This window comes from Stegodyphus dumicola, chromosome 10 (assembly GCF_044657685.1).
Source record: "Stegodyphus dumicola isolate Sdum_Otavi_A_Nest chromosome 10, ASM4465768v1".
Lineage (NCBI taxonomy): Eukaryota > Metazoa > Arthropoda > Arachnida > Araneae > Eresidae > Stegodyphus > Stegodyphus dumicola.
Window position 1 is genome coordinate 127,585,912 of NC_140777.1, and position 26,332 is coordinate 127,612,243.

The following is a 26,332-nucleotide window of genomic DNA, read 5'->3' on the forward strand; positions in this document are numbered from 1 at the left end:
TATTGCAGATGTTCAGAGTTGCTTTTTCTAAAACAAGAAAATATTTTTCAGCCTTTAAATCTAAAATGAAGGTACTCCAAATGTCTGTAGCCAATGGACAGCATTTGTAAATTGCTTGAAAATGGGGGAAGGGGGTGTTTCCACAGAGGTTGAAAGTACCTCTTTCTAAAGCAAGAAAATATTTTTGAGCCGTAAAGTCTAAAATGAAAGTAAAAAGCTTTTTTTTAAATGTCATTAGTGTTTTCAACCTGAAACAGTAACAAATGTTACAACTTTTAATGTGTAAAATAAATTGGGAAGAATTTATGTTTTAATACTTGATTGTTAGCCCAAAAGCAACGGTAATCCCGAGTGGGATATTAGTCTCATGCGTTGAAACACTTAAATGCATTGTATCACTTTTCAAATGTTGTCGCCAAATATTATTGTCCTGTACTATATTTAAAGAAAATAAACAATGAAGAATAGAAGAATGTGCATGAATGTATGCATGTTTCTCGCATTGTGAGAAAACAGTGGTGCTTAGACACCAAATTTTGAATAACATAGTACTTCACTGGAACATAGGCACTTGGAAGCCCAGATTCTGAATTTGTTTCATTATATATTTTATATTTTGTAAAACTTTGACGATTTTTTGACTAACAAGCTCAATGTTTTTAAAGTGAGCAGTGGCAGCATTGTACGAAGTAAAACATTTTTATCTTCAGCATGTCAGACTGTCCATTGGAAATTCTAAAAATATGCTGTTTTTTTAAATATTTTGTGATTTTGCTGTTGCACTGAGTTTTGTGTATTGTAAGTACCAAGAACATTATATTTATTAAATAAATACACAACACATTAAAGACAAAAAAAAAAAAAAAATTTAGAGCTATCTTGCAATAAGTTATGTTAGTAAGAAAACTGAACATTCATATGAGAAACTGAGGAAAGACTGAAAAAAAGCAAAAATGTATGTACACTTCACGCCGCATCATGAATTCTAAATGTATACTGCTGTGCTGCTTTCAAAATTTTTGTAATTTTGCTGTTGAATTGTATATGGCATAAGTGCAAAGTAAATTATGCTTAATAATAAAGCTAAAAAGATAAAAGTGTTAGTAAGAGTGAGTGTAACAGCAAACTGGTGAACTGTAAGCTCAGTGAGAGTGTAAAAAACTTACCAAACTCTTTTGGGGAGTGTTAAAATCTGAAAACTTTCAGATTTTATTTTTATTAATTAAATATTGCAATGGAAATGTCCAGTTGTGATGCATATTTAAAATTTTGTCTTAGTATAGCTTAATAGAAATGCAAAATTACTTATGTATTTCTTAAATAAGTATTTAAATCTGAACAGCAGAAAATAATGTAATTTAATGTTGTGAACTGATAAAATGCCTGCTTGTCTAAATGAGCTATAAAACTATTGTTTTTCCCTTCTATTTCAAGCATTATTATAGGCTGGACAGCCGATCTTAGTATATATCTTATTTTGGTGTTCATACTAACGTGTAAAACTTTATATATTCGGAAAATGTATGTGTGTTTTTATAGCGCTTTGCAGAAAATCCGTCTTCTTTTTTTCTTTTCTTTTTTTTTTTAAAGCTGTTCACACACACACACACACACCAAAAAAAAAAAAAAAAAAAAAAAAAAAAAAAAAAAAAAAAAAAAGATACTTGAATTAGTTTAATTGCACATAGTAACATGTATAAAATCACAGTTGCTGAATTCTGTTGAGATTTTGAAAATGATAATGAAAAAATAAATTATCTGCGTCTGCATAAATTTGACTTAGAAGATCAAGAGCGCCGTAGACGCTCTTCAGGTGTTTATGACGACGATTTGAAGACTTCAGGTTAAAACAAACTGTGCACAACTGTTTGAGAGCGTGCGGAGGAGCTTGCATAAGCAAAACAATGATTTCTGATCACTTGAATTATATAGGAATTGAAGTCAAAGAAGCTGAATAAGTGGGTGCCACACGAATTGAAGCAAAAATTAAAAAATTGTCATTTTGAAGTGTCGTCTGCTCTTCTTCTCCGCAACAAAAATGACCCTTTTCTTGATTAAATTGTTACATGCGGTGAAAGGTGGATTCTCTATAACAACCGGTGACATTCAGTGATTGGACCGCAGTCAGACACCACAACACTTTGCAAAGCCAAATTTGCACCCAAAGAAAATTATGGTGACTGTTTGGTGGTCTCATCCACCACAGCTTCCTAAATCTGGGCGAAAAGATTATAGCAGATAAGTACTGTCAGCAAATTAATGAAATGCACCAAAAATTGCAACGTATGTGCCCGGCATTGATAAACAGAAAGAGGCCAGTTCTTCACTTACAATGTTCGTCTGCACATCACTCACTTGACCCTACAGAAATTGAACGAATTGGGATACAAGACTTGCCCCATATTCGCCTGACCTTTCGCCAACTGATTACCACTTTTTCAAACATCTGGATAACATTTTGCAGAAGAAATGCTTCAGAAACCAAGACGAGGCCAAAAACGCCTTTAACAACTTTATCGCATCCAGAACTCCTGGTAAAAATGCATTGATTCGGCTGGTGCATATTTTGATTAATAAAAATTTTTTTGAGTTATGATACTTTAAAGATATAGGTTAAAAACCTGCATTATTTTCTGGACAACCTAATGTTTCGGACCTTGACTTTCTTTGTTCTAATAAATATTCTTAAAAGTCTGGGCACATTTCAAGATGCATGTACATTAAGTATTTATCAATAAAAATATTCTTGGGTACATATACGAAGGTTGGAGCAAAAGTCATGGCAACTATTTTTTTCTTGTAGATATGTGAACGGATCACAAAACGTATATGTGTTGTGTGGAAGTTCTGCAGGCGTAGTGTGTATGCAGAACAACAGATGGCTCTGAAATCAGTCAGTTGGTGAGTGTTGTGGGAGATGGAAGTAACCCGTGTTGAGCAGCGCGCTTACATCAGAATAGCCGTTCTCCGACGGAGAAATGCGATGGAATGTCCCAGTGAATTAGTAGAAGCCCTTGGGAATAATGCCCTACCATATCGTACAGTAGCACGGTGGGTAGGAAAGTTTCAGCAAGGACGTGTTTCAACCAGTGATGAGCAATGTTCGAGACTATCGGTGAGCGTGCGGACCGACTTGGCACGTGCTGTCATTGAGCACCTTATGGAGGAAGACAGGCGGTGGACGTTACTGGGGTTAGAGAGGGCAAGTGGCATCGAGAAATGCATCATCCACAGGGTATTGCGTGATAAGCTACAGCTATGCAAAATCGCTTTGCGGTGTAGTTAAGACCTTGTCCTTTCGTCTGCATATGTCACATTTTACAACCGGACTGGTTCAAGAAAATAGTTACCATGACTTTTGCCCCAACCTACATATATACAAACTGCCTAATCGGAGGGTTAAAGAGTTATTTATTGATTAAAAATGATTGGTACTCTTATCCAAAAAGATAAAGAAAAACTAAATTCTTCTTGTTTTTATTTTATTTTATTTTAGATCTTTCATGAAGCACAGAGGAATTTACCAAGTGTGATATTTTTACCCCATATTGGATACTGGTGGGATACTTTATCCGATACTGTCCGTGCTACCTTTTTGTCCTTATTACAAGATTTAGATCCTGCAACACCATTAATGTTATTTGCCACTAGTGATGTTTCATTTGCTCAATTACCTCTGAAGGTTTGCATAGCATTTTTTTATCTCTATTATCATCAGTAGTAATTTAATATTTGTAATTAGGCACATAGGTCAGGTTAAGTTTTTATTAAATAGAGTAAGGCATGCAAGGGCTATTTGCCCAAAGGGAGAGATGCCATCGTGGAGGAATTTTGAAGAAAAACTTACCTTTGAGTGGGTATTAAAAATTATGCATGCGATTTTTATTCAAATTATATTTATACATATTTCATATGTAAAACTTTCGGATATATGTTAAATTAGTGTAAATTACTTTACTCGAAAAATATAGTGAATGCACAGAAATTAAAGATTTGCACATGCCTGAAATGAAAAATATGAAATATGTATGGGTATTTATGCATGTACTTGCAAAAAGCATGTATCTGCCCTTTAACAAAATATGTAAATATTTATTAAATTATTTATAAATGTATTTGAAATGAAAGATTTATTCATTCATAAACAAGTACTTCTGCAAGGAAATTTACTGCTTACTGATTACAGAAACGCACTTTAAACGAGCTTTAATGTTTTTTTATTTCTAAAAAATAGAAATAAAAGAAAATAAGGAATGGAAATAAAATAAGAAATGGAAATCGCTATTGTCTCCCATCCAAAGGCTTCCTTGTCTTCCTTAAAGTTACTGTTAAGAAATCTAATTTTTAAATGTATCTAAATTTATAATGATTATAAATATTATCTAAATATAAACTTAGCATTGAATTATAAACATAAATTAAAATCCTGTTGACAAATAAGTTATAAAACTATTCAAGCAAGAATTGTTCGTACTGGAAAGCAATCTGTTAAAAAGTATTGTAAAGCAAATTGTATAAGATGCGTATTTAAGAAAGTATGAAAGAAGAGTTTTGGAATACGTATTGTTGAAATTATGGGTAAGGTGTGGTGGTGTATTTAATTATGGCAAAGCACGAAATTATGGGTAAAAAAATCTGATAACTATAATTAAAAGAATTATTCCCCTTACATTTTATAACTCAGTTACAAGTTTTAAATAATATTTTTTAAAAAATCCTTATTTTATTCCCTTTCAGAAATATTCAGAGAAATTTAAGTACTATTTAAAGTATTTTGCAATTAAAATAAAAGGTGCTCTAATTTGAAATGGACCAAATAGAGCATTAATTATAAGTTGACTTATAGTTTTCTATTTAAAAGATGCATCAGAAGCTAAAATATGTCACATTTGAGAAAGTATTTTAGGAAGACGCTCCATAAATAGAAAAGAAATAATGCATAATTTTAATATTAATAATACAATAAACTTTTATCTTAATTTTTGTAATCTTTAACCGGATAAAATCAAATTACCTTAAAATTTGTTTCTATTGTACTTAACAAAAACTTTTGAAAATATTTCATTCAAATTAAACTGTTCTGTGAAAAGTATAGCATTTAATTCTGTTCAGAATGAAATGTTGTTTAAAAATGTATTCTTTTCATATACTTAGGACTCTGAAGTACTTTAAAAAAAAATTAAATATATGTGTTTATATGTATATTTATGACGCAATTACAAAATATTTACATCCAATTGTGTCAAAACCCATTAAACTTAATGGTAAATTACCCAATGTTTTGGTCACCACGTAGGGATCGCCAGTGCTTTAGAGCAGGATATGGGGAAACCGGTTAGGGCCACTCCATCTTACTTCCTACATCCATGTATATAATACGTCTTAATTAATCTCCGGGGGTTCACCGTATCATATTTGATACACTGAAACAGAACGTTTCATTTTAAATTGTGTCAAAAAGTGTGATAACTTACTGACTGGAATTTATAGAGTGTTAGTGTTATTGTGATGAATATTATATATCATTTTACGAAAGTAATTTGTGCAATGCTAACAACATACATTTATAATTTAGAAATATTTCACTCACTGGAAGCAGCTTAAAATTTTTATAGATAAATATGACAGTAGGATATAATAAGCACTGATGTTTCAGTTATTAAGTTTTATACTTCACTATTGCACAGAAATAATTCAAATATGGGGATATAATCATTTCTACTACTGTTTCCAGTTAATCTGAATTTTTTTAAGTATTAGGATTTTCTGTTTATGTAATAAGAAATGACTTTTAAATAACATATGCAAAACCCCAGATATTTAGATAAAAAGAAGATATTATGGGAATTATTTTTGTATGTTCAGCTTAATTGCAAAATGTGCTCGATCACGCAATGACTTCAAGCACTTCAGGATCATGAGCACAAGGAAAAACTTCATTCACACTATGTCAAGAACAAAGCTAAACATTTGTTTTTCAAAGCCTGTTTATGATGATGTAAACTTATTGGTATGTTTCCACACTTACTGGTATCAGAGGAATGGGAAAAATAATTGAAGTGTTATCAATTTTTAATTATTGAAAAAGACAGTTAGTTGTGGAACCTATTCGTGAAACCTTTTAATGCTTTATTTTGAATTCTCTGGTTCAAATTATTGATATTATTAATTATACTCTATTATTTGAATGTTCTTAGATATGTTGACATATTACATAGAATGATTTATGACAAGTGTATTAAAAATTAAATTTTCATCAACAGTCGCACAATTAACTAGTTTTTATTTATAAAATTTACCTGGTGGTATCTGGTTAATGCTTATCATCTCTAATGAAAGCCTTGATAATTTGTAAAAGTGCATTTAACAATTAAGAGGGGATTGTTATTGTTTTTACTCAGTGAATAAATTTCTGTCCAATACAAGTCAAGATATCTGATATATAAAAGATGATTGCCATCTATCAATAAGGCAGATCTCCCATATTATAAAAGTATACATTATTTATTAGTGCAGTAGAAAATATTTAAAAAGTACTTATGTTGTGTTTCTCCCTTTAACCTTTGGCAACTTGTGTGATTTTATATTACTAATTGAACTGATTTCTAATGCATAATACACCAGTTCCTCACCAGGCTTTGTTAATATTTTAGGCTGTTTGGAACCAGATTAATCAAGGAACTAGGTGCATACAAAAAATATTATTTTTAAAAATACAAGTTTTTCATAATTAATTTTCCCTTATAAATATTATAGCATCCATATATGTATGTATATTCTCCTTCTTTGGCTTTTGCTTTTCATGCATTTCTTTGAAGCAACAAATTGTGCTGCCTATCATTCTGTGAATTGAAAAGCTACATTTAGTATTGGAATCAACTTCTATATATGCTCTGACAAGACTTCAACCATTCCATTAATTTTTTATTGTTGTTCAGCTGTTAATTCTTATGTGGCACTTCAATGCAGTTGTCATTGTCTGAGTTGTCCTCCCATTCTTCATAAGCCTGTTGTCCATTTATGTTAATATGTGGTTCATTATTTAGTTCATTCATGTTTGATTTGATGCACTCTATTATACTGATATAATTTTACTCATTAAAATCAATTTACTCTTCATTTTCCACTATGTTATCAGTGATTTCAGCAAAATGAGTTTCGCATCCAACTTTCTGTTTTCATATTTTCATTCATCGATGTGAATGTATATTTTTGATGTGGATGTATATTTTCTGATGTTGCAGCTCTCACATTTTCTCTTGTTGAACTTCTGTGGCTTGGGAAAAAGTGCAGACAAATAGGAGGCTCTAAATGTTGAACAAATGATGTGAGATCTCAAGAATGAAAGGCCCCCAGCATAGTACTCGCATATAGTATACTGGGAAATTCCAGGAAAAACTGAAGTATATGTCATATGATATAACTTTTACGCACTGTATAAAAATAAATCATGCAAAAAGAGACTCCAGTGGGAGGGGGGAGGAACTGATATATTATAAAATAATTTTGGATACTAATTATTTAGAATTTATTTTTTATTTTTCTCAGCTAAAATTTATTTTGTTTTGAAATTTTCAAACTGGAGTGATTAAGGCCAGACTGCAGCATGGTTTTATGTACAAATCTTTCAGTAACATATAGACTACAGTCATCAATGTTTATGTATGTATATTAATATTATTTAAACACTTAATAGTTTGATATTTTCCTGTTTAAAGCATTTTACATTCAGTGAAAAAATATAAAACAAACTCTAAAGCTTTCATAGGATTTGATCTTCAAGTCATTCCTATTTAATAATGTCGTTTCTAATGATTGGAACTCAGAATTATGTATATTTTCCATTTAATGATGAAGTCTTTGAGATGTTTAAATTATAATTTGAAATTTCCAGTTTGCAGAACTTAAAATTATATTGTGCACATGAAAAATATTATTTCATTTGGCAGCTCTCTAGATGCAACAAATATTTATATGAAATATTCATTTTTTCCCCCTTTAGATACAGGAAATTTTCGGTGCTTCTGCTGAACAAGTTTTTTGCATGCGCAATCCAAATGAAGAAGAAAGAAAGGCATTTTTTGATAATTTGGTTAAAGAAATATATAAATTTCCTCAGAAGCTTGTTCAAAAAGGTTAGTCATATATAGCTGTTCTTTTTATGATTAATCTATTCTTACAGAACATTTTTATGTAGTTATGCAGTATTTTTTGCTGTTTCAACTAATGTATCCTAAAACTGTTGGCATAATGTTTTTATTTTTCTCATGCAAATTTGGATCAGAAGTCAGTCAGTGGTAAACAAGCATAGTTGCTGCTAGTGGCATGTCAGGATGTAATTTATGCAGTGTAGTCAGTGAACTCAGCAGTTATTCTCTCTCTCTCTTTTCCCCCTCTTTGCTTTTGCTTTTACAGATTTTTATTTAAAGACTGCTGTTGCAGCCTATTTGTTGTAAAACAAAACTAACATTTATAACTAGCTAAGTTCACTTCTGCTCATTTAAATGTTTTAGCATTGTCTGTGTAGATGACAGTAAACAAACCTCTTCTAGATATAAATCTTCTGAAAGTGAACATGAACTCTTCTCATATTTGGAACTATTCTAGATGGATTGCTCACATCATGCACACATTGCACAGGCAAATAAGAGTATATGAAATTTACTGTCACTGTTCTCTGCAGAGAGCAGACCAGCAGAGTCTATTCCCATTATTGCAGAAGGTGGTGATTCTGCAATTCTCTCAGCTGGCAGTGGTGCTGTAACTTGCATTCCTGGACAAGCATTATAACGTTTGCACATTATGCATTCTTTTAGAATAGGCTTTTATGTACTCTCTTCCTCTTATAACCCAAAATCTTTCTCAAGTTTGAACTAACGTATCAGAAAAGCTGCATAGTATACCTTCTGTGACGAGATCACGTTGAATTAATTATTTACTACGTTATGGCAATAATTAGATATTTGCATCAGATTCCTTTGGTGACAGTTTCATTTTTTCGCCAACTTGTGTTGTAAGGTGAGGAACAGATTTCATCAGACAATGGTTGTAAGCGGAGGAAAGTATTGCATCAGACAACTGTTGTAAGCGGAGGAAAGTATTGTGTCAGACAACTAGCGTCTTCACTTCTGTTTGCCTCTGTAGCTGAAGGTATTTTGCGATTGGTTGCCTTCTGACGCTGGATCTTTTTTCATTGGTGGCAAAACTTAATGTAGGAACTTTATAAAAGGTGGTATTTTTTGTCCGCGAGGAGGGAGGAGAAGGAGGAGATTGTGAAGGTGCGAGATGGAGATGCTGCATAGAGAAAGACAGTAAGAGTGGGGTAAAAATGCAAACTTTTGGGAGTTTATCGTGCAAGCTTTCTTTGGTCTCCCAGTGTGTATGAAGGAAGCGAGTTTCTTTCTCTTTGATATTGTAGCTGCAAAATTTAAGCAAATCTCCCTTTTTCCCGGGCTTGGCATTTTCGCCCGGCATCCCGATGAAGAGTACCTGCATGTGTTTGAGCTGAAATACACCAAGTCTTCGAAGGGCTATGTGGAAGAATTGATCTGTCCTTTTTTTTGTTCTGAGTGAGAAGGCCTCATATCGTCATGTGACATACCGGATTAAAAAAAAAGGGAATATCTCTTCAGTATTGTTAGTATCCAATAAAGCAAGAATTAAATCTGTTTCACGTGTTTGTCACTCTCTCGTCACGGCGGGCTATAGACCTGGATCTTGTCCTGGGGTAAGTTGCCACTATATATCTGTTTATCATAACATGTGACATATACTTTTGCCACCACAACCAACGAAATAATCATTACCACACCTTCTCATGATTATCTTCAATAATAAGTTCAGTGAATCTGTGCTTTGCAGGCAATAAAATTGGATGTTTTTCATAAATCTTCATTTTTGATTCTTGTAATATGTTGCCTACTACAATAATTTCTTTCTTTTTCTAAAGATGCATTCAAATTTTTAATCTTTTGATTTTTTCAGAATCCATTTTTCTTCTTTTAGATTTTTTAATTCTTTTGGAATATTTTGCTCCTGTATTTTCTGATCCAGTGGGTTTCAACGTTAGAAATTTCACTTGCAAGTAATTCAACTTGAATTCAGTCTTCCTTGTTTTCGCTTCTCTCTTAAATATGAATGTCTTAATATAGGGTATTATTCTGCATAGCTTTGCAATTTAACTACATTTGTTCAAATCTAAGAGGTAACTTTTCTTATTTCTGTCAAATGTCACACTTGCTGAATTTTAAACTTTTCTCTTCTTTCCTCCATAGTCAAAGGATCAATTTAAATTTTACTGTGAGGTCATAGTTCTTCAGCTTGTTTTAAACAGTTAAGCCCTCTTAGCCATTTTTTGTTATCAAATCTGCTGTTCTACATTTTCTTGATATAAAAGTACTAGATTATCTCGACTGCTGCAATGTCTCCAATTTGATGTATTGGATATTTCTTGAATTTCACTAATACTGCATTCATGACAAAAGGCTTTCACTATTTGCCATTCTGAAGATCCAACAGAGAACTACTGTTGAATCAGTCTGTGAAAAGTAATTATTCCTTGTGTAAAAAATAGGTTTCCAGAATTTGAATTTTTTTCCTACAATCAAAATTGCCACCAACTCTAACCTTGGCAAAGTTAACTTCTTTACTGTTGCTACCCTTGATTTAGAAGTTACACAGCTCAGTTCAAAGTTTTCATTTGATGTTTTGTAGAAGATTGCGATGGCTGCACATGCTAATTCACCAGCGGCGGAAAAAATATGTAATTGGAATTCCATGAAATCTGTTTTGAAATAACATCTAGGTATGTAGCTAAGGTTAAAGTTATGTTATGATGGTCAAGATGCTTATATTGAAATATTGGCAAGATTAGAATCATTTAGTGCACACCAAATTTGGAAATTTTGTTGTTAGATTATGATTTTAATTGGATAAGCAGAATATGCTGAAGGTGTGTGCCATATCAAATTTGTGGAATTCTGATAGTTTTCATGCAAAAAATCATTAAAGTTTCCAATTTAGAAATGTCCCAATACCACTTTTTCCATTTAACTTTCAAATCCTCAGCTACCTCTTCATCCCATCATACACATCTCCCCATTCTTCTTGAAATAGAATCTTCACTTTAGTTGCAAATAGTGTAATCAATCCCATAGAGTTCTTTAACAAGTGAATGCTAGAGGACTCATGCTTTATCATGACAATGCATCTTCTCATTCAGCTAGACTGACAGTTGAGTTTCTTAAGTAAATAAAAAACATCAAAGTGATAGAACTTACGTAGATGCTGTTTTGATTCCGAAGATGAGATTTTTTTTCCCTGTGAATCCAAGAAACGAATGACTTGAGGCATTTAATCTTTGGAAAATTTGCCTGTAGAAGTAAATGCATTAATGCTGGAGGAGACTACTTTAAGCACTGATAAAATTATATAAGTATAAATTTAAAAACCTCTGTGTATCTCAAAAAATTTCAGAGTGAACCTCATAAAAGAAAGAGCATCAGAGTCATATGCTGTTCAAGGCAACAGTGATACCTTTTACAATCTTATTTCAAGAATTGAGTTATATAACTCAAACTAAACAGCAAATTTAAATAATTGACTATAATAAATTATAATTTAATAGTTTGGTATTTATGGCAATTATTTTATGTTAAGTTTCAGTTAGAAAGTCATTTTCATAATTAAAATATAGTACAATTATGTGAACTCCGACTATCCGAATCACTTTCAGAATTTAAGGAAAAAATTAAGACGAAAACGTAGTGTTAGACAATCAACTATTTTAGACATTAAAAGGAGCAAACCTGCACTTTTAAACTTTATGTCTTGGCTTGAAAACAAAGATGGAAGTTCTTCAAGAAAACCAATGAAGGCAACAACGGACAAAGATATAGATGCCATTTTCAAGTGGGTGGTGAAGGAACATTCTATGGGAAACCCAATTTCGGGTCCAATTCTTTGTGAAAAAGCTAATATCTTAGCTCAGAAGTTTGGTTGGTCATCCTTTAAAGCATGTAATGACTAGCTAAGGAATTTTAAGTGCAGGCAACGGTGTCTGTCAAGCAGCTTTCTTTGACTGGGATGTTCAGCAAGCAATGACTTGAATTTTAAAAATTTGTAGTATTGTATTTAAATTTGTAGTATTGTATTTGTATTTAAATTGTAAGTATGGTACACTATCTAACATGTACGTAAAAGTGTTGCCTTTTCATTTTAATTAATTAAAACCTCTTTTTCTTTAAAAATAGTTTTTTTTTTCTCATTTTCAACATGCAGTACATACAGCAATTAATAAAAGTATACGTAGACCCTTTCTTCAGAAAAAATCCAATTATCCGAATGGGGTCCGATCCCAATTGATTTGGATAATTGGAGTTCTACTGTATTAATAATGTATTTGCCAAAATATTTTATAACTATAGTGAACCCTATCTAAGTTGACCATTTATATAGTTGCAAATGATTTTAGTGTTCTGTGCAGAGGTGATCATAGGTGATCGCCAAGTGAGAATTCACTGTACTTGATTTTTACTCAGCTGATCTCAAGTAATCGCCTGAAGAAAGGCATTATTTTTTCATAATTCTTATTTCTCTGTTTATGTATGGTTGTAAATGAAGATTTCTTTTTTTAGCTGTTCCAGAAGAACTTCCTGTAGCTCCACCACCTGTTACACGACAGCTAACTGCTGCTGAATTGAATAAGCTGAGACAGAAAGAAGAAGCTACTTTACGAGAATTAAGATTGTTTCTTCGTGATATTTTAACAAAGTTAGCTAGAGATCGACGGTTTTCTGTTTTTTCAAGACCTGTCGATCCAGCAGAGGTAAGTTTCTTTCTATGGATAAAATAATTTATGTGTAGAATAATGATTTATTTTACAATTTTTGATATGTTTTGTTTTTTTAAAAATAAAATTGTGTAGCTAAATCTGAATAATTGTACTTCTGAAGATCGTTTCTGTTCCTTTTCTTACCAAATGCCAAGCATGTATCGCATTTTTGTCTGTTTTACGGGTGAGACTGTATTTCAGTTAAATTATTAAATTGCATCTAATCCTAAACACATTATTTAATATGCAGTGGTCCATTGCAAAATTTCTTATAATGGACATTCTGCATAACATACATACATGTACCAGCTGAAGACTGTCTTATGGTGCAAAACACATGCATGACAAAACGGCTTTTCTGGGAGAAGATGTTTAAAAAAATTGTGTAACATAAAGAAACGTATTTGCCTGTCCATGAACGTACTGCAGATAGAATTGAAGCTATTGTAGATCAAGATCTGAAGTTTCAACCCTTACTAAGTCATTGCTCTTAGGAAGTATAAACTTTTAAGAAACAAATATTATTAAATCAAAGCTTTCAAATGCTTTTATGGCAAATGCTTTTTTATCAAAGCTTTCAAATGTTTTTAAACTAAAAAGCTTTAGTCACTCAATCACTCATTCATATTTAAAAAATGGGTAATGGACATCTTTATTTCCTTTGTCAAAAATATCTAATATTGGAAGGCTTTCTACTAAAAGCTGTATCCACAGCCATTCAAAAGATAATTAAAAGTATGTCTCTTCTGAAAATCCAGTTTATGTCTCTTAACTCAATTTTTGTACTTCAGCAAAGAAACTAACAGTTGCTCATCAACTTCAGTGTACTGTGCACATGTGTGTTCAGTACATTCAGTGCGAGTATGTTCAAGAATGTGTCAGTTAAAGTCAATCAATTTTCATTTGATAGCATAAGAAATTTTGGAAGTACAGTTTGACATCACAGAAGACATCAAGTTCGTTAGAAGACTAAACTTCCACTTATGACAGTTTCACACAATTTGAAAAGCAGAGATGCTTTCACATAAAAGAAACATTCATTGCTGAATGGATAATTAGCAGTTTGTATAGTTTTCCTTTATTAAGATTAGATAAGATTCATTGCTGAATGGATAACTAGCAGTTTTATTAGCTTTCCTTTATTAACCGTTTGACTGCTGTGCGATGCAAAAGTGCTGTGTTCATGTGTCTCGAAAACTGCGCTGCGAGTTTCAGTGTGTCTTTGTTCCTCCGTGGGTGTGAACGTACGTAGTCTGACCTCACGCATACCTTGTAACACAAGTGCATTCTAAAATAACTAACTGCGTCGTGGTTTTCGAGACAAATGAACGCAATGCTTTTGCACCGCGTTAAGATAAGTCACCGGTTAAGATACTGATTGGCATTTCCACACAGATCACATCATGGTTGTCTTTCGATAACTTGCAACATCAACTTTGATTATGAATTTGTTTTATAAAATTCAAAGCTACTGGACTACAAAAATGTAGGTTTTAGCAAAATGTTATCAATATACCTGAAAGAATGATAAATACCTTTCCATTAAAATCTCAAAATATCGCAGAAATGTAACACACTTTAAAGCTAAATTTCCTTATAACTAACTGATTATAAGTGTGAAAATTTGTATACTTATTTTGATGCCCTTTATAGTGTATTTGCTACATTTATTTTATATTCCAAATATAAAAATGTTTAAAATAAAATTAATTTTTTGTCATCCGCATAACATTGCAATGTACTTTTTTTTTTAATTTATAGGGGAGAGGCATAGTACTTGCTCATTTTAAACTCGTCATCTTATTTTTATATGATTGAAAAAAAATCTCTTTGGGTTTATATATCTTAACTGAAAAAGGAAATTACATTGAATTCCTGTAATCCTTGTTAAAATTAATAAATATATAGACAGATATGGTAATAGGTGAACTTTTCCTTCAATTGTAAACATATATTTATGTAAAATTGTGTGCAGAAACATTTGCCAATATGGCTGAAATGCCATGTGTGGCCAAGGTGATGTGAGCATGTGAATGTGCCACATCATCATGAGAGCTTATTATGTATTTGAAAATAGGGTGTGTGTTTTTAACTGAGATTTCAGATGTAATGGAATTAAAAAATAATTAAAAAGCTTCATCAGGAATTCCTTTTTCATGATACTGATATGTCCTACTTTTGTGAATAGCTATGATATTTTTCATTTATTATTTGATGATTATTTTGCTCTTAAAAAAAAAACTGTAATTTGTCTTTTTCTATTTCTGAAAGGTCCCTGATTATCAAGAGGTCATAAAAAATCCAATGGATTTAGAAACAATGATGTCCAAGATTGATCTTCATCGCTATGAGACGGTTTCTCAGTTCTTAAGCGACATTGATCTTGTTTGCCATAATGCTCTTGAATACAATCCAGACAGGGATCCCTCTGGTAAGTTAACAGATCCATGTTCTTTTACAATTCTTTATTTTAATAGAACTTTTATATGTTCAGTAAGTCTAAAAAATATTATTTCTTATTTCCGAGGCTGTTTGAAAGTTTGATATTTCTTGATCATTTATCAAGTTTTAATGATGTACTATTTAAGTTAATATAAATGTGATTGTACATTTGTAATTATAATAAGTAGGCTTTTATCAGTTCAGAAAAATGAGTTTTTCAAAATCTTATAGTTATTATCATACAAATTTGATATTTTTTTATATGTATGGTAATGTCTTTTTCTTAATTGCTTACCAGATTTAATTTTTGTTTCTAGATAAATTAATAAGGCATCGAGCTTGTGCTTTAAAGGATATGGCTCATGCACTGGTTCTAACTGAATTGGATGATGAGTTTGAAAAAATTTGTCAAGATATACAAGCTGCTCGTAAAGAAAGAGGTAATTTTTATGATAGTGAAAAATCTAGTGCCTTTTGTTGGGGGGGGAGATAGTGAAAAAAATTGTTTCTTTAAAAGAAGTAGTTTATGTGGAAGGAAGAGAAACTTGATTAAAATATATAGAAATATGCTTTAGTTTTTTAAGTGTTTATTTTCTATATTATATGTTAATATTTATATTATAATTATATTTTTTCTATGTTACATTTTAATTTGAATCCTACATATATGCATTATTATACACAAATTACATTTTTAAAATTCTGCCTATTTAGATGAATAGAATTGTCATTTATATTTGTATGATCTAGGATTGAATATATTAATATTTTACAATATTAATACATACAAATGTAAATGACAATTCTGTTCATCTAAATAGGCAGAATTTTAAAAATGTAATTTGTGTATAGATGAATAGAATTGTCAATTACATTTGTATGTATTAATATTGTACAATATTAATATATTCAATCCTAGGTCATACAAATATAAATGACAATTCTATTCATCTAAAGAGGCAGAATTTTAAAAATGTAATTTGTGTATATTTGAATCCTACATATATGAATAATTATCCCAGAAGATAGTGTTGTGAGTTTTAGGAATTACCCATTGAAGTCATTTCAGGATACCAATTATTTTATTTTGGTTCCATCGAATTATTTTTGCCCTAGAATACTTTTCCTTGTGTCACTTGGCAATCTAAATGCAAGTGCCATCCATAGACTGGAAGGATTGGGCTAGTCCCCTAAGATTTTAGACATTAACATTTTCAAGTATATTTTTATCCAACAATCAATATTTTTATAAAACAATTTTTATCCATCAATCAGTATCTTTAAAGTATTAAAAGGAACATCATTTCTCATCTTTTGAAACTGTAAGCCATTCAAATGTTGTCAGTTTCCGTGAGAATGGGAGGAGCTCAAATTGCATTGGCTATATGCCAGGAAGGATTAGCTGCCAACATGCTGTTAACTACCGGTGATAGGAAACTTTAATTTTCTCATGGTTCTTAAAGGCCAGCTTAATTTAACTTTTCATGCCATGTTTCAGTTTGTCTTCATAAAAGCATTCTTGTGACATGGAAAAGAGTTCAGTGTAAATTGTATTAAAGCAGTAATTCCATATTTAAATTAGTGAGAGATAAGCAATATGAAGCACTAGTCCCTGTGCAAGGAATCATTACAGAACATGTGCAAACAAACTTTGAAACCTTTTATGATAATGCACTCTTTCATCAGGTATCAGTATTAGAACCCATTTGATCTCCATTGCTTGCCTACAATATTTTTTAGGATAATATATTTTCGAAAGAAATAAAAATTAATTGCAAAAGGTAGATTTATTTTAAATTGTTCTTATTTGTACAAACATGAAACATTATCTAGTCATTCCTAAGTGAAGTATTAAATACTATTTCACAATGATTAACTGTATGCAAACTAAGAAGTAACCTGTTTGGTTTCTTTTCGCCCTAAAATAATTTTAATTATTTAAGTTTCATAACTGTCATGAGACTAAAAAATTTTGTATTTATTTGTAGCACAATCATTTTGGTTTCCTCTCTTAAAATTTTGTCAGATGCATTATTGTATTCATCAGTCTCCATATTTTAAATCCTGTTATGATAACCTCTTCTGAAAGATCAGTATTTCTGAAAATATCAATAAATAAATGCTATTACTGAATTTCAACTCTTCAATACAACACTAGCCATGGGTGGTAGTATCTTAGGATTATAATTTTGTTTCATATCTGGTTCTCTTCTGTAAAATCCACAGCATGCAACTGATTGTAACCACTTATTTGTTTTGTACTTGTGGTGGCTTAACATAGAATAAATTTTAATGCTTTTTCTATTGCTTTATCAACTTTTGTTAAGAATATATTAAAATTCCATATACAGAATATCTCTTTATATGCTTTTTTTTTTCTTTCTTTTTTTGTCAGTGTGATTTGTAATAATATGTATTTTTTCATGTGTTGTTTTTTTTTTTTTTTTTTTTTTTTCAAGGTGAAAGCCCAACTAAATTTGCCCCTAAGAGGTATAATGCTTTATCTAAGAATGCACCTGCTGCTTCTACTACTTCAACAGTAACAGCTCACAATCTTAAAAAGAGAAATGATGCTCCTGCTGAACCTAAAGAAAAACCATGTGATAGAAAAGAAAATAGTGGGTCCCTTCCTTCTCCTACTAGGTTCAGTAAACGCATCAGAGGTATGGGAGCTTCATCGCTGTCAGCTGATAGTCAGGGTGCAAAAATTTTTCCATCGCCAAGTGAGTATTTTGTGTCTTGCAAAGCTGGAATTTTGTTTGTCTGATTTTGTTTGAAAAGTAGATCATAGTAATTCTCTCAGTTGATGATGCATAATCTCATTTGCATAATAATGAATAAAGCATGCATTTATTTTTCTTTTCAGAAGATGACAATAACTTTTATTGTATTTTTAAAAAAGAAAAGAAAGACATGCATACAAGGCATTTGCCTTTTTATTGCAATTGTACTCTAAAATTTCTCTTCTTTATAATTCTCAAATTTTAAGTGACGATATGTATAATTATGCTAATATTAAAAATTTCCTGACATATACCTATGGGGACATTAATACATTATCAATCCTCTGAGTGGCATGGCTTTTTGAATCTGGTTAAGGACTGTATTTTAATAACAGTTATAAAAATTTGTATAAATCATTATTTTTGTCTCTTTTATCATAAACTTTCATTCATTAAGATAATATTTAGGTTATTAAAGAAACTATGAGAACAAACCAAATTAAATATATGTAATATACATCAAATAACAAAAAATCTCATGACCATTTAAAGACAGTAATGCCACTCAGGAGGTTAATTATTCATATTGTGGGCAGTTTCTGCTATTAAATATGTGTTTCTTCAGAAGTATCTTGGAATGTAGTATTTGAGCATGTTATATAAATAATCTTTTACATCTCAATGTAAATAAATAAATTAGTCATTACAAAGTGAATATTTTTGGGGGGAGTCATATTCTATCATTTAGCACAAGTATGTATCTCCTACTAGATCACAAAGCTGAAATTTTTAGCATTTAATTTAATCTTGTTGCAAAACGTATTGTATAAATTAAATAGGTAAAATGCCCCTATAAAAATGTCATTATTGAAAATTATAAACAAATGTTATTATATTAATTCAAACCAAGTCAATTTGCAAGATTTACGCACTGTACGACTACAGAATTGTATGTCTTCTGTACTTTACGTTATTGCTACTACTATGTAAGTAGTAAAAAGTAAAATAATGTAAAGTAAAAAGGACCCATTTCATTGTCAGAAAAGACTTGAAAAAAAAATATATTCTAACATATAAAATATAGTTTTTGTTGCAAAGAAGATATGGAGGCTGTAGAAAGATAGCCTTGACGAGGGGGGGCCAGGAATTGAAGCATTTTGCCAAGCTACTATAAAATGCTTTAAAGTGTTCTGGAAAGTACAACAAAAATCAAATGTAGTTTTAGATTTATTTTAATTAACTTCCTTAAAGTATCAGTGTCTGTGTAGTTGTTTGTGTATAATTGTTATTGTTTTTTAAGTGTGTATTTTATAAGAACTATTGTGTATAGTTGTTTTTAATAACAAAATTTGTGAATAGTTGTTTTTAAATATTACACGCATTACTATACACAAATTACACTTTTAAAATTCTGCCTATTTAGATGAATAGAATTGTCATTTATATTTGTATGATCTAGGATTGAATATATTAATATTGTCTAATATTTGTCATGTGGTAAATGAATTGTTTTTATATGATAGAATCTAACTTCAGTATCATAAATACTTCATTTGTGATTTTTATAAATTTATGTGATTTTATTAATATATGTAAAAGAACCTTTTAATAAATTTATCAGGTTTTAAGGAAAGTTTCCCACCACTGTAAATATCGTCTGCACAAACATTATATGTACAGATATCCATAAGTTATTGGTAAAAAATAGTTATATTCATCCAAATGATCATGCTTTATTCGTAGTTTTTACGTATAATATTTCAAGGATATCCATATGTTTTTAGTGAAAATTTGCGTGTATTTACCGCAGATATATAAATATTCTAATTTTTTCATATATTTTTAGTAAAAATGTACGTTAATCTGCAGAGTTTTTTTTATTTTTCACAAACGTATATATTACATAGAAATTTACATACATTTCCCATATTTTTTTACTATGCATGTTAGGAATAATTTTGGTAAAAATTCATTTTTCATGAATCCTACATATTTTTTCACATTTATACGTACATTTTTGATACCATATTTTTGTCATATTTTGTATCCATGTAATATATGCACATTACAAATGCAAAAACACTGATGTTTGATTTTCATAGACTGGTTCTTTTAGTTACAAAGCAGTAAAATAGAATATATCAGGTTCTAATGAGAGTTTCCCTCCACCACAAATATTGTCTGTGCAAATAGTTGGCATTGACGTGTTTAATTGTATTTTGTCAAACAATTTTTGGCATTTGAAAGAGACTTGCTTTAGAACACTGTGTTGTGAAATTTGTGTGAAATACCATTATCATTAAGAACAAAGTGTCTGAAATTGGGCTATCATGCTACCAGATTAGAACCATCATTTACTTTCAGTTCTGCTGCAAAAAGTCAGCTGCAGAATGTCACCAAAAAAATGTGTACAGCTGTAGGTACTAACATTGTATCATGTGACTATGAAGATTTGGTACCGAAAGTTCAAAAACAAAGACTATGACATTCAAGAAGCAGAGCGCTCTGGCCGGCCTACTGATGTTGATGATGTCTGTTGGCGGGAACTTGCGGAAGAAGATCAGTATGCAACCCCTCGAGACGTTAGGGCCATGTCCATTAGTTGTGCTACGCATCACATAAACTTGATGTACAAGTTCAGTCACTGTGTATTGCATGAGCTGACTTGGCCAAATAAGGACAGATGTGTTCGGGCCTGCACTAATCTACTCGAATATCAGCGGAAAGACAAAATTCTGGACCAGATTGTTACTTGTAATGAAAAATGGATTTACTTCAACAACACAGGCTGAAAGAGAATTGCTGTGTGCTCGGTGAGCCCGTTGGCAGTATAGCAAAGTGCAATTTGACTAACAAAACGATTATGTTTTGTATCTGATGGGACTGCCATGGTATTATCCACAAAGAGTATCTGGAAAATGGTAAAACCCTCAACAGTAAGGTATACAGTGAGATGCTAGTCCGTGTTGATGCTGCTGTCAAGAAAAAACATTGAACTGAGTTTCAGTGAAAAGAGGTAATTTTCCATCAAGATAATGCACGACCACATGTGTTCGCATTCACCAGCTGGACTCTGTACAGACTCGAATAGGATCTTTTGCCACACCCATCATATAATTATGAAACTGCTCCTTCAGACTTCTACCTTTTTCACACCTGCAGCTACATCTTGCTGGTACTATCTTCCATTCTGCACAATACATCTGAAATGAGGTTGAAGTTTCTGGGCTGAAGGCTTTGAAAATCTGCCAAAACGTGGCAGAAAATCTTAGATTTAGGTGGTGATTACTACCTGCACTAAAGGTACTGCTTTCATGTGTTTCCCCCCCCCCCAACTTTTTAAGAACCTTTTTTGGCAGAAAACTTGTTACAGCCGGATATTTTTGCCTTTATAAAATACTTTTCTCTTTCCCTTTCATTGTTATCCTTCTGTATTCTTGTTGTTAAAAAAAAAAAAAAAGTTTGTTTTTATAGTTGTTTGTTTATTTAATTTTCTCTTTCAGAGCGAGCTTCAAGGTATATGATCTGGAGAAGAAAGAAGTCACCATGGTTTGGAGGTTGTCGTCGTAAATTGATACGTCGAAAAATAAAGAGCTGTGGAGGGGAGTCTCGGTCAAAAAAATTGAAAATTCACTCCAATTCCAAATTCATTAAAACATCCGATCCTCTCCAACCTACTCAAGAAGAAAGAAAGCCCAGTGATGAACCTTCCATGAGTAATAATATGGAGTTTATTATTGCTAAAAATGTTGAAGAAAGAAAAGAAATGTCTGGCACTGATTCTTCAGCAACAGTTGTATCGCCAAAACCAGTACCAATGACTAATGAATTAGGTCTTTTGATTGATAAAGATGATTTAATGACTCATGAAGGTTTATCAGATTCATATGTTTGTGTTAGTGAGAATACTTTGAGTGAAACTGTCTCACATCCTACCTCACCATCTAAGTGTCATGTTTCCTGTGATATTTCCAAGGACAATAATTGCTCAAAAAGTGTATTTCACCATAGCCCGCTGAGCAATGTTGTACATTGTTCGTCTTTCACACAGGTATGTAACTAGGTTTTTATTATTTCCTTTTTTATGTGTTCGTCTTTCACACAGGTATGTAACTAGGTTTTTATTATTTCCTTTTTTATGCCTCCTCATTGGGGTGTAAAATTCTCCATTGCAAGCTTATCAGCTGTGTATGTTAAATGTGTTTGATGTGATAATACAAAATATCTGGAAAGCTGGGTAAATGAATGTCGAATGTCGTTTCATGAAAATCTTTGGATAGCTGAGCATATATAAAGCATTCAGCTCATAGTAGAAAGGCCAAATGAATAAAAGAAGAAATTTCTTATCTAAATTTATAAAAATAGTCATCTTATTATTCATAAACTGAATGTTAAAAGCCTACATTATCTAAGATTGTTTGCTTAAGTGACTTGGTGGATGGAATTAATGTCAATAAATGTGTTATAAGGGTGTAGTGATCAAAACAAAGTGAGTTGCAAATAAATTAAAGATTTAGGACTAATTCAGTAAAAAAACAATTAAAATGGAAGACTAAATAATTAAACTTTTTTTTAATTAAAATTTATGTGTAACAAGTTGATGGTAATGTAATGCAAATGTAAGGGAAGAGAAAATAAATTTAATAAAGAGCCAAAAGAACTCTCATAATAGGCCAGGATTAAGACTTGGAAATTGGCCTATATTTATAGTGGAAGATGAAGCAGGGTTGTTATATACATATAGTAAAACCCTCATTAACATGAAACTCAAAGGATCGAAAAATCAAAAGAGTTTCTGTCAAAAAAATCATTTTAACTGGTGACTCAAATACAGTATATACTCTCCTGTGCCGAATTAAAAGAATTAGCAAATTCTGTCTATTTTTACAAAAAGTATTAAACCAAAGGTACTTAGCATGCAAATATTCAGAGTTGAATAAGTAAGCATACCCCTGCATGTCTGCAGAGCTGGGATTGTGGAGGGAATAATTGCAGGAGGAGTTCTGGGCAATTTGTTTGCTCGTACTCCTTCATAACATTTAGTGTGTTTCTCACAAAAATTGGGTGTGTCTTATAAGGTAAAATGAGTAGCGACAAATGTATAAATGATGGAATGTTATCGTGAATTGTCAGTAGATTGGAGGCAGGCTAGTTACAAGCAGAGGTGACTACAGGGTTCAGTGTAACACTTAGTTATGTGTGCAGTTTGTGGAACCAGTTTCAGGACACTGGTTCCATATCAAGAAGATCTGTGTAAGATCGATCAAGATCCACAGTAATGAATGCGGATCATTATTTGGTACTTTCAGCATGGTGACACAGAACTCCAACAGCTTCTCAGCTCTCATATGAGCTGTATGTTGCCACTGGAACCTGAGTTTCACAGTCTACAGTTGCCTGAAGTCTTTTATGAGATAGGGCTGTATGCCAGAAGATTTGATGTTTGTGTCTCACTTGCTGCAGTGCACGAAAGTGCATTTTGCATGGTGCGGACAACATGCAACTTGAACCAGACTTCAGTGAAGCACCGTGCTATTTATATACGAGTCAAGATTCAGCCTGGACACTGATTCTCGGCATACCTGTATCTGGAGAGAGTCCAGAACATTATACCACTCCTCTCTTATCAGGGAAAAGAATCATTATGATGGTGGAGGTATAATGGTTTAGGCAAGCATCATATGGCTGCACATCCCTGCATGAGTTTCATGCCTGCTATGAGCCAAAATATTATGACCATCCCCACATTTTTCAACGAATTCATCTGGGTGATGGAGGTCTCATGATTAAGTAGTAATAATATTTAACTGTTGCTTGGAGGAGGTAAGGAATCATTTTTACTCTTACTTTTACAAGTGATGGGAAAGGCTGCTGAATTAAGCAAATTTGATAGAGGGCAGATTGTGATGGCCCGAAGACTCGGAGCAAGCATCTCTGATACTGCATGTCTTCTAGGTTGCTCACGATCTGCCTTGTTAGTATTTATGCAAAGTGGATAAATGACTGTGAAAGCAGCAGTAGATGTCAAAGTGTTAAAAGTGCACATGTCATCAAAGAAAAGGGATGTCAAAAATTTTCTCGCTTGGTACAGTAAAATCGGTGCTAAAAAGTGGCTCAGCTGACAGTCCAAGTGCAAGTGTTTTGGAACACACGGTTCAGCAGGCACTGTTGGATATGGGACTGCACAACAGACATCCCAATTGTGTGCCTCTATTGACCAAGTGTCATTGTCAACTAGGCCTACAGTGAGCCTGGGAATATCAAGACTGGACCATGGATAAGTGGAAGACAATTGCCTGGTCAGATGAATCATGATTTCTTATTCATCAAGTCAATGGTCATGTCAAAGTATGCCATCTTCCAGATGAACATTTGCTCCCCTTCCTGTACAGCAGGTCATATACTGGCTGATGGTGGCAGTATTATGCTTTGAGGGACTTTCTCATGGGTGGCTCTGGGACCCTTAATTGTGGTAGAACAGACCATGAAAGCTGTGGTGTATCTGAATACAACAGCAGATCACTTTCACCCTTACATGGCATCTGTCTTCCCAACTAGAAATGGAATTTTCCAGCAGGACAGTGTCCCATATCACAAGCTCGAATTGTGTTAGATTGGTTCGAGGAGCATACGGATGAATTCTAATTAATGTCCTGGCCACCTAACTCGTCAGATTTTAAACTGATAGAGCATATTTGAGATGTCATGGAGTGGCAGCTGAGAACTTAAACATGTTGGAATATCTCGACATTCGCATGACCAGTGCTTAGATATATGGTACAACCTGTCTCCAGTCATCTATAAAGAAATTGTGGCATCCATGCTAAGGCGAGTTGCAGTTGTTTTGCTGGCCAGAGGTCGCACAATGCGTTATTGAGTAGATGGTCATGTTTCACCTCTCTGGTGCAGACAGGAAATCTTTCGGCTTTTCAGGAGATTTTTCGCCTTTTATTTTTTTTTAATCCTTTCAGCTTTTCAAGGGTGCAGTTAGTCCTGGGTTCCTTTTAATGGATGACAACACTCGTTCACAAAGGTTCAGCTAGTCAACGATTATCTGGAAAGTAAGGATATCACCCAGATCTCCTGAATCATAACTGTATAGAGCATGTCTGAAACCCTTTTAGGAGGGTAATTTAATTTCACCTTCCTCCTCCAAGAACCACCCTGGAGTTGAAAACTGCCTTGCCACAGGAGTGGAATTGACTGCCTTAGAGACTGCTCAGCTGCTTCCTGTCTGGTATGGCATCGTATCACCCAGATCTCCCGAATCATAACTGTATAGAGCATGTCTGAAACCCTTTTGGGAGGATAATTTAATTTCACCTTCCGCCTCCAAGAACCACCCTGGAGTTGAAAACTGCCTTGCCACAGGCGGGGAATTGACTGCCTCAGGGACTGCTCAACTGCTTCCTGTCTGGTATGCCATCGTGCAGTGTGACCTCTCTGAATGTGAGACGGTACCATATCCCATATTAGACTCATTTTCAGTTTGATGTCACAATGTGGATTTTGGATGTCTGTGCACTGTGAGTTTTATTAATAGTCATGTACACATAAAATAGCATTTAAATGGTATACTTCTATCTCTGTTAATTTATTCATACCAAATTGCATTAAAATCTGTCCATTAGTTTTTCAGAAGTTCAACATAATGTGTAATTCCTCTTAATTTTGCATACGAGTGTAGTGGCATTAGTACTACAGTATATATTGTATGCTGTTATTGAAAACACTACAGAACAACATTAATTGCTGTATTGTAACTTGAAAATTTTATGTATAATGCGCTGTTTTAGACGGGAAGGAAAATACCTTGTAATTTAATGGCCAACTGTACTTCTGGCTTCTGTAAAACTAGTGCTCAATTCGGATGTTGCAGGAAAATGTTCTACAGTTTTCAAGGCATGTAACATTTCCTGGCGAGTTAGCACAATGATATTGTCCTCTGCACTTTCTTCTGATGGCATTTCTTACACTTCAAACACAACTGCTTGTATCTGAGATTCCATTGGAGTGCACATGGCAACATCTGCACCAAAAAAACTCTTCAAAACTAATACAGGGTTTTTGCAACATCTTTTAGATTATTCCATTCATTAGGTGAAATGGTGTCATTGTCACTATTTAACTTGTCAACAAAATTAGCATCTTTATATATCCAGGCTCTCCTAAGACAATTTTGCATGTGCTGTAATGACACAAATTTCCAAGGTGTGGCAATAGCTTTTATTGCATCAAGCAAGCAATACAACATATCAAGTTGGCATTTCTGTCTCCTTTACAGCAGTGCAAATTGCAGCTATCACATGAGACTCGTAACTGCAGTAATAGCTTG

General features: G+C 32.6%; 1 protein-coding gene across 2 annotated transcripts in view; it reads left to right on the forward strand.

The window, feature by feature from the left end:
- Window positions 1–26,332, forward strand: part of LOC118187805 (ATPase family AAA domain-containing protein 2-like) — a 119,881-nt gene that overhangs the window by 71,671 nt on the left and 21,878 nt on the right. For both annotated transcript variants that reach the window (XM_035358079.2, XM_035358080.2), the window contains 7 exons: window positions 3,497–3,682; window positions 8,003–8,135; window positions 12,636–12,826; window positions 15,104–15,263; window positions 15,592–15,714; window positions 17,734–17,997; window positions 21,501–22,048. In XM_035358079.2, coding sequence (XP_035213970.1) covers window positions 3,497–3,682; window positions 8,003–8,135; window positions 12,636–12,826; window positions 15,104–15,263; window positions 15,592–15,714; window positions 17,734–17,997; window positions 21,501–22,048 — 1,605 coding nt within the window. The remainder of the gene's footprint in view (window positions 1–3,496; window positions 3,683–8,002; window positions 8,136–12,635; window positions 12,827–15,103; window positions 15,264–15,591; window positions 15,715–17,733; window positions 17,998–21,500; window positions 22,049–26,332) is intronic.